The sequence below is a fragment of the Pterocles gutturalis genome, unplaced genomic scaffold, assembly GCF_000699245.1.
Source record: "Pterocles gutturalis isolate BGI_N339 unplaced genomic scaffold, ASM69924v1 scaffold27623, whole genome shotgun sequence".
Taxonomy (NCBI): domain Eukaryota; kingdom Metazoa; phylum Chordata; class Aves; order Pterocliformes; family Pteroclidae; genus Pterocles; species Pterocles gutturalis.
In genome coordinates this window covers 6,879-20,406 of record NW_010123828.1, presented here as the reverse complement: position 1 = coordinate 20,406, position 13,528 = coordinate 6,879, and the positions used below count along the sequence as shown (strand labels likewise).

The 13,528-nt window shown below is 42.4% G+C and overlaps 1 protein-coding gene across 1 annotated transcript in view; it reads left to right on the top strand.

Annotated features, from left to right (window-relative positions):
- Positions 1–4,838: 4,838 nt before the first annotated feature.
- The window catches only part of LOC104465144 (solute carrier family 35 member F4-like), a gene marked incomplete at its 3' end in the record, with an annotated part of 15,070 nt that continues 6,380 nt past the window's right edge, over positions 4,839–13,528 (top strand). Inside the window, exons 1-3 of the mRNA XM_010078070.1 lie at positions 4,839–4,893; positions 7,871–8,059; positions 12,053–12,350. Of these exons, the coding sequence (XP_010076372.1) occupies positions 4,839–4,893; positions 7,871–8,059; positions 12,053–12,350 (542 nt within the window). The remainder of the gene's footprint in view (positions 4,894–7,870; positions 8,060–12,052; positions 12,351–13,528) is intronic.

Genomic DNA, 13,528 nt, shown 5'->3' with positions numbered 1-13,528 from the left:
ACATTAACGGATGTTGCAGCCTGGTTTCATTTTGTGCTGCAGTCCTCAGTCGGAGGGTTAAGGACACAGCATTGGATGCAGACCATGCACATCGTATTCCCTGGTTTGCCTGGAAAGTATCCAGCTCAGAGCAGGTTCTTCGAAAGAAAAACATGTAGGTGGCATGCAGAAGGATGGATGTACAGACTTGCAAAGGTGTTTATCAGGTTAGTGTTGAAGTTTATATGATAGATTTCATCTATCGGATCGTATCAGCCACTGGGATGGGAGCATGATGTAGTAAGTGCAGTCCAGAACCATCTTCTGGGTGGCAACCAAAGAAGCTGGGAGCAAATACACGCTGCAGGTGCCAGGACCACATGGAATCCCAAGTTGTTTTTACAACTAACATGGGCCATGCACAGATGGTCCTGCTGGATTCTGGTTGTTTTAATTTAATTCTGAATTCCTTAAGTTGTCAGGTCTTATGGTGTCAGATGCAGATGCACTCAACTCCTTCTCATGACCTCTTTATATTTCTTATGCTCAGAACTGACTTACAGCACTGCAGTTGGCAGAGTTGAGTGCATCTTTTTTGATTTAATGGTGGATCCTCGGTCTATCCAGTTATTGTCAGGTTTTCTTGCTGTTTATCTATTGGTTTAGATTGTTGTGCTTCTTTTCCAGATCTTAGTTATAAGTGGAATCAAGGTCCTTGGCGTTATTGTTCAGCTGGATCTTAATTCAGGAGGAGTTAGTACCTTGGGACTAGGTCCCAACACCATCACAAAGTTGCCGTCACATGTTACCATCACAAAGCCAAGGAGATGCAGGGCTGGAAGGTGACTTCAGGAAGTTATCCATGTCTCAGGCAGTTATCTGTCTCTAAGGCAGAGTCAGATACACGTTGGCCATCCCTGACAGGTATCTCTGTCATTTGTCTCTGCTGTGAACACATTTTTCAGGCACTTAATGGTCGCCGTGGTCAGAGCTTTCCTCCTCGCCGTGTGTGATGTGGGATGTGAAGATGTTCTTTCCCCAGATGTTGGATGGTGTAACTGGGAGAAGTCGTGGCCCTGCTCTCCCAGTTTGATCTGTTTGATCCAGAGTACAGGGCGTTGGCGGTGGTCAGAGGAGCGGGAGGTGGGAAGCCGCACGGGTGAGATTTGGTTCCTAAGCACAGGACATGACTAGTGAGTATGGGGGGGATTTTTCTGACTGTCTAACTTGGATTTTGTCCCCTGATAATTAGGCTGAAACTGCTCGTCTGGAAGGTAATTGGGTGCATGGGTGTAGAGTGACACATCCCTTGATCAGGCACTAAGTTAGCTATAGGATGTGAAATTTAAGTTATTGACTCCCTCTGCTGCCTCTTTGTTCACTTCATAGCAAGGGTAGGAGGGCACGTGGAACTCGTTGGGATTTCTAATTGTGAGTGAAGTTGTTTGTTGATTTGGAGTCAACGGCTGCGTACAGACACTGAAGGGATAATTGGCAGAAATAGCTGATGGATGTCACTGTTAAACTAAAACAACAATATCTGCTTTTTTTGCTTTCTGCTCTTGACAAGAGAAATGTTGTGCACCATCGCTGAGTCATTTGTTTTTCATTAAAATCTGAAAATCTTGTTTTCCCCTAGGACAAAAAAAAGTTGTTGTAACCTTCTCATCCCCTTCAAACGTAAAAAATTCCAAAACAAGAAAATAGTAAATGAGCAGGACACTACTCTGAACAGACATACGTGTGTAACTCGAATACACAGAGACCATTGCGGTGTCTCGGAAGGATGTGTTTAAATGGAGAACATCGTCTCCAAACCTCTGAGACGTGGTGAAACGATTTGTCTTCACTGAACAAGAGATGCTTGTTCTTCAAACTTGTGTAGCACACTGCAAAGACACCCTCCCTGTTGTTTGTTTGCTTGGTTTTAGTTAATGTAAGTATGGCTTCAGGTCCAGAGTCAAAATGCTGGTTCTGAACTAATTAAAAACTGGGGAGAATTTTCCCTTGAATTTTAACTTTCTGGGTCAGCTATTATCTTCGGGTGCTTTAGTGTATGCCCAGAACAGCTTTGCTGTTTGTACTGAATTGCTGTGGGTTTACACCAGCATAAGGAAAGGCAGGATTTGATTTTACAGGCAGTCCATTTGGCTGAAATAAAATAAGCTCCAGACCTAACTGGCCGCTGGATTGATGGTGTTGGATAGCCCTGCCCCCAGCGGAGTGCTAACAGTAGCAAACAATCCAATTAAAGCCATGGCTAATCCTCCCTAACGATGTTTTATTGTTGTAAAATCGATAGAATAAACTCTCTTCACCTCTCCCAGTAGCAGTGCAACTCAGTCCCCTTTCCTGTAGGGCCACATGCGTCCGATATTTCGCTGGCCACAAAATTCACATCATCTTCTCCTTACTCCGTGGCATTAAGACCAGAATTTCATTGCAAAAGTCTCCAGCCCTCACGATCGTGAACTGACTGTTATCAATGTGGCTGCTGGAAACAATAGGCTTGTGATGTGAGAGCGAGTCCATCATCGCCGCGGATGCTCCCTCTAACAGGTAACGTCACAGTGTAAAGGAAATGTCAGTTCTTTCACCAGTGCCCAATTTAGCAGGAACATTGATTTGACGCACTTTCCACATAACACCAGATCGGCTTCTACCTCCATCCATCTGTCAAAAGCCAGCAATTGTTTCCGCGGACGTGGTATGAAGACATCATTTTGTCAACGCAAAAACAATGACGTATTAGGAGCTGGGATTTCGAGGGCATGGTAAAATAAGCGTATTTTAATACTGAATGAGTAAAAGGCAGATTGTAGTTGCTTTGACTGACTTTTTGAAAAAGCTGGTCCCTCTCCCAACTATAGTGGTAGCCACAGTGACACAGAGGTGTCCACTCCTCCACAGGGCTTTGGGAACATAATACAAAGAAACTCTCCATCTCACTAACATCACCTATTTAACCATCATTTTAGTTGTGTAATCAAAAAAAGAGTTTGCATTTTGGCACATACCAGCAAGCCAGATGTTTCTGTTTCCAAATAAGCAAACACTTTGTGTTGTAATCCAGTGTCATGAATGCACGGATGGCTTTCGAAAGGGAATTCAGTTACCTGTTTGAGAGGTTCTAAATTTCCATCAGGGCAGTTGGTTAAAAAAGAAAAGAAAAAGAAAAAATCTATTCTGTAATGACATGGCCATAAAAATTACTTCCAGGGCTGCATTTTTGCGTTGCATTGATTATTTTACTGGCAGTCCATTCGATCTGTTTTTAGTAACAACTTTGAGACCAGAAGAGTTGTCCCCAATAAAATGGCATGGGATTTTTTAATATTCCAAGCACTGCCGTCACATGCTAGATATGTCATATACATGAAAATAATCTGAAAATAATTGTTTTTGAACCTCAAAGCATAATCCCTCCTCTCCAAGCCCCTTGCAGAATAACAGAGTGATTTTTCTCGCTGAGGTGAGGACATATTCTCTGCTGTGTGAGCTGCACATGGAAATCTGTGTACGAATGAAAAACCACAAGTCATGTATCGCATCTTTCAGAGGGCTAAGGGGAAAAAGAGCTGTGCATGGTTTACAGATGGATGGTGAAAACAGTTATCAGGACAAGGCATGTTCCTGGTTTGAATCGACACGGCAGCAGCAGTGCATGGTGGTTGCCTCCTCCAGCAGCCAGGATTCAGAACGATATTCAAGAATGTGATAAGGAGTAAAGAGTTCAGTGATATTAATCATGTGGTTTAGGTTAATCCCAAGCATAATTACCTTGCTAAATTGAAGTACACTGGAATAAGTATATAATAATTAATGCAAGACAAGGACAGACTTTGTTAGAAGCACGTGGAAAGCTGCAGGTTCCCCTTCAGTCTCCATGTGCAGAGAAATGGCTTGCTTTCTTATGCTATAAAGCATCTGCATTTGCAGGGCAAGGAAGAAGATTTGTTGAAACAGAATAATAAACTCAAAATTATCTTAAAAATGGGAAAGAGCAGGGGTTTGTTTTTATCCAATAATGAAAAGTCATCCAGATGGATTTGACTCATTAAGACATGCTTGATACAATCATGTGTGGTCCTTTCCAGTTCTCCCTTCTCTCCTTTGTCAATCCCATGGGCTGAGAGTAGCTTTGACACTCAATATTAACATCCAAGTAATGAAGGAAAATTTCTAGCAGCAACATCTGGGAGTCTGGCAAGGTTTTTCCTAATTGTTAGTTTTTTCCCAATTTCTTACAGTAGTATTCACTTAAAATACCAAACGATGCCCAAAATGTAGATTAATTCACAGCCTGTGATTCATCTCTGCTAAAGCCACGAACTGTGTTCGTGCTCAGCATTGACTGTGTGAGTCTGCAGAAAGTGGTTGAGGCTTCTGTACATAGTTACAGATTCGGTGCAACCTCTTACATTGAGTGTTCAGGTTAAAAAAGGTCAGGTAAAGTAGTCAGTTAGAAAGTCCCACCTACTGTAAATGACACTGCTCATTATGGTTGTCCAAGGCCAGGCTGGACGGGGCTCTGAGCAAACTGATGTCATTGAGGATGTCGCTGCTCATTGCAAGGGGTTGGACTACATGACCTTTGAAGGTCCCTTCCAACCCAAACCATTCTGTGATCCTGTTATTCCCCATACAAGTCCCAGGGAGGTGCAGGTAGTCCCAGAGCACTATTTTTCTCATCCTGAGGCTGACATCTAAAAAAAGTGAAATGAATCTGACCCAGGCAGTGTCACTCCTCCTTTGCTGTGGAAGAGATGTGTTATGGTACCTTTCTGGCACATAGTTGCTTCTCCATTGCACATGGCAAGTTGTGGCAGCACCCTGACATTGTCCTCTCTGGAGAGGACATGGTCTCACTACCCAAGACCATGAGGTCTCCTTCAGCATGTGGGATTTATGAAGGTATGTGGAAGTTCAGTGGAAAATGCTGCTCTTGGTGCCTCTAAATTTGGAGGGTCTTGGTGGATCCCTGCTTGATCGCTGATAATTGCTGTGTGAGACAAAGAGCTGGAGTTACCCAGGTTCTCCCTTCCTCAGTATGGGATAACATTGCACACGTGCAAGGTTTCATCGCTGTACTGTGGAAATGGTGACTTGCTGTCCTTGCTGCTGATACCGGGTTTGGATAACTTAGGCCAACATCTATCTATTCACCTTCCCTGCCAAAGTGTATCCTTAGAATATGTTCAGATTAGATGGCCTGGCTTTCTGGCTGTAACAATGAAATATTGATAAATTGCTTTGCTATCTGATTGCTTTCAAGAATAAGGGAAGAAGATTTCCATAAATCAAGTGGTGACTTTCGATTAAATGCAATCTCTTGAATTGCAGTTTTGGTTTCAACTCCTGAGTTTCCCAATATACAGGAAAAGATTGATGCTGCTTTGTTGTAGCAGATATAAATAACTTGGAGCTCTTTTCACATGGGAGGAAAAATAGATTTCCTTGAAATTTTGGTTGCAGATCATCTACTAGACTTCTGCTGAGTGTAATGCGAATCTTGATCTTGTTCTAAATTATATCCAAGTTGAGATGTAGCATGTGTCTTTCAACTTAATGAAATCTCTTTCAGTGATGCATATCAAAGCGAGTAGTGATTTAGGTCGAGGCACCTTGTGGCTGATTCTCCGAGGACAGGCAGTCAGAAGATGCTTTCTAAAAATAAAACTTCTTTAAGCTGCGGACTTGAAAAATCATGTGCCTTTTTGTTAGCCCAAAAAGTACTGATTGTCTTAACCTCATGGAGGCTAGACCTTACTTCTGTCTGTCAAATGAAGGTGTTATGTTGCTCCTTGTGAGGTGAATGGCCCAGGGCTGCCATTTCTAACGTACTTTTCAACCTCAGAGTGACTTGCAAGATGTTTACAAAATCTTATGAAGTAGGTAACGTTACCCTTGCTTAACAAGTGGGAAAAGGAAGTCTTGGAGTTATGAAACAAGTGGAACAAAGTCATGGAAGCAGTTGTGTGGCTGTTAGATCATTATTTTCTCCATTTAAAAGTAATATATGAAGATAAATGGCTTTTTAAAGGTCTGAAAATATCCAGTATGCAGTAAAAAACTTTGTAGAGAGTCATGCTCACCAAAAAATGAGAAGAGATAATACAGTCCTTAGACATTGTATAGGTCTTAATTTTTCAAAGTCGACTTTTGCGGGTGTACTGTCATAGCTTGTGGGTTGTATACTGCATTGATGGAATTTGTAGGACTACATGGCAAGTTGGGACTATGTGGCAAGGTGGAACCTAGACTTGGGGGTGTGTGTGTGTCCTGTTCTCTCATACTGGACAGAGGAGAAAGGGAAGAGCATCTTTAAGGAAGATCACCTTTAGGAGGATAGCTGCTGGTTCAGTCACTTGTCTTCTTGGTGGGTAAAAAACTAACCTTGGAGGCTCTAAATAGGCTGGGAGAGGATTTTTCTGTATAGTACCATATTCTGTGCATCTCTTCCTTTGTGGTCTTTGTAGTTAAACCTGGTGAATCACACATAGCTTTAAGTTCATTGAAGGTTATACAAACCCTAGCTTCCTCTGCAGTGTCTTAATCTTAGCTGATTCATGCAGTCTCTTAATCTTGAAAAAGTTGTTGCTTTAAATATAATGTTATGTTGTTATTTGGCATGGAGTTATTTTCACTAAAATGTACTGGAATGGCTCATGTTGGGACAAAGAATGTTGCCCTCTGAGATGTCTGCCATATTTGTTGCACATTTGGCACCTTACACATGGGTTTTGTGTCTGTGTTTGTATTCTTTTAAATGTGAAATAGGTGTGTTTATCATATTAAAACCTTCCAAGTCATGCCAAGGTCAGTAGCTGCCCTGGGTATATGCGTATTCCATAAGTTTAGGTAAGAGGGTCACCAGTTGAAGTGTCAGCTGCGAAGCAAGTGGTGGGTGATCTCAACTGACCATGAACGCGTGTTTGTACTTCCCCAAATGGCCTGTCATCTTGACTTTCTGACTGAGAAGAAGACTCTCTCATGCTGCTCTTACACAGATACCTTCAATAAATTTGGGAGGACATGCAAGATCACCAAGCACTCTGCTGGATTCCAGCACGTCACTCTTTTCTGGTGTTTTCCTGGTTCTTAATCCAGTCCTTCAAGCTCTTACTTGTAAAATGCGGTGTCCTTCTCACTGGCAAATTTTTCATCTGGTACCACTGATATTTCTGGGACCTGGGTCTTGTCTGCTGCCTTGTGCTTCTATACAGTCTCCATGTGAAACAGAGCATCTTGGTGTTGTCTGCACCTAGCAGAAGAAGAAAAAGCAACTTCTCTGAACATGTGGAGATTCTGATTTGGTGCACATAAAGGCTTAAAGCTGCCATCTTCAATGGTTTAGCAGAAGTCTTCATCCAAAAGACCTGTCAGTGACCATGGCTCATCCTGTACAAGAGTCTCAAGGATCATTCTGGAGGATGGAAGAGGAAGGTCTTCTCTGGAGAGGCTCTCAGCACTGACCCTTGGCAGCAGTGGTTCCTCAGCCCTCCTTTCCACCCTAAGGGAGAATGGTGACCTCTCCTTTTGCCTGATTCAGTGTCAGTGCTCAGGAAGGGGCCCATGTGAGTACAAATTCCTTTGACTGTTCAGACCCTATGGATGGAGCTATGGGGCTGAGAATATACTGCAGCATAGGGCTCTCATTTCTTCAGGGGAAAGACTGGTTTTCATACAGCAGCTTTTTTATCTAAAAGGGGGGAGAGACTGAAGTATTTATTTACTTATTTACTTTATTCTGACCAGAGCTGAAACCTTGATTTTTGCAGTGTGCTGCTTGCTGAATCGTTTGTATGCGTTGCACTGACAGAGTGTTTGAAAGCCCCACTTTCCTCCAGGGAGTTTACAGCCAAAACTGATGCAAACTCTTTCTTCTCAGGTGCCTCCCGATCATCTGTCATCCAATGCAAGCCAGGAGGCAACTGCCCCAGCAGACACAGAGGCATGACTAGGCAGCTCTCCCCTCTATCTGTTGCTGGAGATTCTGCTGCTCCCATTCTTGAGCTGCAGAATCGAAGTTCCTCGGGAATCTGTCGGCACAGCAGAGTCGAGAGGCAGAGCAGATCAGGTAGGCACAACAGCCGCATTCCCAGCGTCACGGCATGCCTGCGAAAGGCCTCTTTCGTCTTGTCTTTTGAAAGATGGGGCAGAGTCCGAGCATGTTGACGTTGGGTGCTGTGAACAGCAAAGCCACGTGAAAATCCTTCCTGTACCTGTGTGCAAACTGGGTGTAAGTGGGAAGGAAGCAAGGATGGGAGGAAAAGGCCTGGGCCTCAGTAGGTACGTGTAATGTGTTAAGATATCTGATAAATCACAAGGCCAGTAGGTGCAGATGATCTTGAAAGGATGACTAACATTAGCACACAAGTTAGTTTTTACAAAGGTTATGTTTCCTCAGCTTCAGCCTGGCTGGAGACCAGGACCCAAAAGGGCTGGCCGTGCTCCTTTTCAAAGACAATGACAATCTCACCTCATCCCAGAGACAGTCCGATGAAGAGGAAGAGAAGGAGCAGCAGGTGGAAGGATATCTAGGGAAGACCATGACAGTTGAGATCATCGATCAGCTGCACATCAGGGCTTCCATCAGGAATGTGTCACCCACTTTATTGCAGAAGTTTAGCTCAAATGAACCCATGGCTATGGTGAACGCTGGCTTCTTCACCATGATGTCCATCTGTCACCCGCAGGGATGGGAGCAATTACAATATGCAGCCAGAGGGCTTTGAGGCTGATGAATGGTACTGTTGAGGAGGAGAGAGACATTAAATGACTCTCTTGCACACTGGAATTGTGGGAGATGAACCTTCCTCTTGTCACTTCACTGCCAATGGCAGCAAGAGTCAGATGTTTTCTTCTTGTGTTGGAAAATGGAGGGATCTCATACTGCAGGAGTCCACTCTTGATGAAAACCCTCAGACAAATATTGGAGGTGATTATTGCTGCAAGGAGTGGATGGTACAGCAGCTTGAGGTGAAGGTCATATCTAAGATACCAGAAAACCGATCTGCTCTCATTTTTACAGATATCAGGCTGAAATAACTCTGTGTGCTGGCACTAGGGTACCTGCAAAATCAGAATCCATCTTCTCTAAGGAAGGACTTCAGGCCACTGGAGAAAAGAGTAGTGCCTTGACATCATTCTCTTCTAAACATTAATTTTGCATTTATTAATTTCTTTTTTTATCCTGATCTTCCCTTCCTCATCAGTGAGGTCCAAGTAGGACTGACCTTGACAGGTAGGTAAACAAATATAAAGAATATTCTTTTCTAGGATGTTGTTGACAAATAGACAAAAGAGTTCAGAAGAAAAGCTGTAGGTTTTTCTCATCTCACTCTTCTGAAAAAGGAAAACAAAAGGCTTTTCTGTTACCATATTGTCACAGAGACATCACAAGCAGGAATTATCTTACAGACAAAAGGACCATGCAGAGGTGTTTCTGCTAGCTGCCTTTCAACAGTTTGTCATTGACCAGTGTCATCTCTCTGTGTCACCTCCAGTGTCACCTGCATTCTTTCCCTCTTGTTTCATCCTTGTTGAGTTCACAGATTGTTTCTGTGCTCTCGACAGGATAAGTCTGTTGGTTTGTTTCAGACTGAACTAAATGCAGACACCAAGGAATTCTACTACCTTTCTAATTGTAAGATGCTGTCTACCGACCGCTTTGGCTGATCAATTTGTTTTCTCCTCATGAGCCTATCACTTGGTATCTGAACACAAGTGCTACTTTCTATCTTACTCCAGCCCCAGGTTCATGACTTGGAAATCATTAAACCTATTTAGTATGAATTATGTGCTTGCTTGCCATGTCTCTTTGAGTTCAAGTCCTGTAATTATTTTTAAAGATATTTCTTATCTTGTCCTTTTGGTTCTTTGGCCAAGATTTAGGTGTGCACATCCCATGGATTTTGAGAGCAACTGTCAAGCTACTATGTTACTTTGGCCAGGGATCCATCTCAATTTCACTTAAATTCAATGCAAATACGTAGTCTAGGGAGAGATAAGCGCCTCCAGTGGGCTTAGATGAGGATGAAATCAGCGACCTTCTCACCATGCCTTTCTCCTATCATTAAATATAAAGGGGCCCTAGACAACTTGTTTAGTCTGAATACACAATTATTTGCTAACTATATTAAATGGGATGAATCCTACCCATTAAGCACTCAGGAAAACTCCCCACTGTACATTTAATTAGGCTAAAACTTGCCTAGGTCTTTACATTCAAGGTTGGACTTGCAACAAGTGTATATTTCATTCAAACCTGGGAGTGTAAAATCCAAGGGAAATGCTAATGGTAGTGTCATGCATAGTAACAGCAATTACGTAGTCATTTGGTAATTGAAAAATAGAAAGCGTGGGTAACGGTGCTTTAGTCTTCTGTCATTGTATGATTATTTCAACTGTTAGATGAAGAAGGACTAATTGCATGTTAGTTTTGCTTAGCAGGAAAACCTGCAACTGGATGTTACATAATGTATTATTTTTAAGCCATTCTGACTTGCAAATAAAATGTAATTTACCTTGTAATAGAAGATGTCAGTCATTATTAGTACCATGAAAATATCTGTTTTCTCTCAGCAGCCAAAGAGAGTGCTAAAATGATGCTTGCCTTTTCAGACCTGTCTGATTATCCTCTGCGTGTTTTTAATAAACCTGTAATTTTATTTAAATTCTTGATTCATTACTAAACAATGGAGCCACTGAATACTGATTATTTTTTAGGAAAAAGATACACCGTACAGTTACAATTACAAAAAGCTCCATGTCCTGAAAATTCCTGATTGCAAATGCACTCCCTGCTATGATGAATCAGTTTTCAGATGCAATGTTGTTCTAATGTAATAACTTGGAACCTCAGTTTGACATTTCTTTATGGCTGTAGGAGAAACAGTAATATAAAAGGAAAGTAAAGCTGGGTCTGAAAGAGTACCTTTTTCACGTTTAAATTGGATATAGGACAGCGTATGCTCTCACTACAGTGAATATATAGGTCCTCTTAACAATTATAGAATCACAGAATGGTTTGGGTTGGAAGGGACCTTAGAGATCATCTAGTTCCAACCCCCATGCTACTATATTATTTCTTATATCGTGTCATGTGTTGATATGACTGATAATTGATCGTAATAATTGAGAATACCTGCAGGTCAAGAATTTTAGAAGGAACTCCTGTTTCTTGTATCAAACCGATGTGATGTGGTCTAATGGGGTAAATGGTTGGAATTCATTGCTGCTACAGGAGCACGTGAGGCAACAGTGTTAGTGCTCCTCGGTGTCCAACACAGTTAAATTTGTCGGGTTCAGCTGGGGTCTCTGAAATGAAATAGGGTTTGCAGGTTGCATCTCTGGAAGATGTGTCTGGAGAGCAAGTCACCAAGATTAAATTCTCCGCAGGGTGTACAGCTCTGATAGGAAATCAGCAGTGGTCTGCAGATTAGACCTGAAAAGTACTGTACTAAAATGGGAAATGACAGCTTTCTGGTTCCTCCTTGTTTATGTGTAGAGGTTTATTTCTAGGCATACCAAGCTTCAGTTTTGTCCAGATTGCCTTTTTAACTTCAAAAATGTAAATACACTAACTTGGCTGAAAAAAAACCTCTATCCACTTAGGTATATAAAACCACCAAATGGTTTCTTTTTCCCCTCCCAGCTTGCAAATAAAATAAGTGATTCTGGAGTTCAAATCTTGAATAATAAGAACTTGCTCCTGGCTTCAGATGTACAGGCTCAGATAGCTTTTATGTTGCACAGTAATTGACTTTATAATGTCATGGGTTCCAAGGGATGTAGCTCTGTTCTAGAGGTTTGGCTGGGAGAAGGAAAGAAGGGCTGACAAAACAAATAGTGACAACAGCTTAACCATAATGCTGTTACCTCAGGCCTCTGCGTTGTGTTTGTATTTTGTTCCTATCCCCTTGAAATGACAGAGGTGGTATTACTGAGGTATTTCTGTGTGGGATTTTAGTGTTTGTGTGGCATAGGGGAATTATAGTGGGAAGGCAAGAATTGTTTTGAATGCATTCATTACATGTGCAACTCTTCTCTTTTTTTTTTTTCCTCCCAGGAGAAGAAGGAACACAAACACACACAGAGAGCAGCAGCCAAGAAGCTGAAGGACAGACACGATGCCAGTCTTGCACATCCACGTTTCTCAAGCTTGTCTGGAGATTTCTGATCATTTTGTCCGTCTCTTCCTCCTGGGTCGGGACCACGCAGTTTGTCAAAATCACGTATGAGACCTTTGACTGTCCTTTTTTCATGACATGGTTCTCAACAAACTGGAACATTATGGTTTTTCCCATTTATTATTCTGGGCACCTTGCAACTGCGCAGGAAAAGCAGTCTCCAATCAAAAAATTCAGGTAGGCTTTGTTGTGGCAGTATCACTTGAAATAACCTGATTTCTGTATTCTAAGATCGCTGCTCTTCTCAGTTTGACCCATGGTGTCAGAAGGTGTAATTGATTGCTAGAGAGGTTTTTTACTGAGTTAAAAAGGTCATTAATTTACTTATAATCTTGCTGTTATATTATCTAATATTGCTATATGTTGTGTTCTTCTCTGGATCAGGCCATTAATTAGTCTGTTCTGGTCCATTTATGATAGAACAGCAGTGTACAGTGCAACCAAAGCAACTCATAGTTGAGAAGACGCTCCAAGCTGAGGAGGTGGTTTCCATGGGGAAGACCATGACTTGCTCTCTATGCTCAGCAAATATAGCAGGATGAAAACCGCCCTTTCCTCCTCCTGCTGGATCATAGCATGGAGGAAGAGCATCCCAGTAGCCTTCTCTTTTGGGTGTGGTAGGAATTAAAGCAGTTTGCAGACTCTTAACTCTCCTCCCCCTTATCTCTGAGGGGTAAGTAGGCACAGCTGAGCTGCTGTCATCCTGAGGAAATGATGTGAAGGCTTTGTCCCATTTTTCTATCAGGCTCCACATGGAAATTCCTCCGTGTTGCAAGAGCCAGGGCAAGACGTCTCTGACCCCAGCCTTTCGTTAACACCACGTGGCTGCCTGTTGTTATTGAGCTCTCAACCTCAAATGTAAAGCAGTCCATAGCACTAACTGTAACGTTAGTCTGCGGGGGTGGAAATTTGTAAATCCCTCTTCATTAGCCAGTGTGAAATCATAGAAATTGAAGGTTAGAGGGAAACCCAAAGAGATCATCCGGTCCAGCCACCAGCACTGCAGCAGGACCAAGCTGGCTTAGCTTCACCCGAGCCTTTCCATGTGAAAGCCGTATCCAACCTGTCCTCAGGGCTTGGAAGTACCACCACCTTCTGGGACGATTATTTCACAGTTCCTCCTCCACTTCCATTACTCCACTGATCTGACAGTGAAGTAGACGCTGCTTTAAAGAATGGAACAAAATTCAGCTTGCCAAGAGATGACACACCTTGTTCATAGGGGGAAGAATTTCACAGGATAAATTTGGGCTGGGATCCCATTCTGTTACTCCAGCGCAGACTTGCTTTGAAAATAATCTTATTGACTTCAGCGGAATTGTCTGTTCTGCAAGGTATTAACCAGAGTGTGGCCC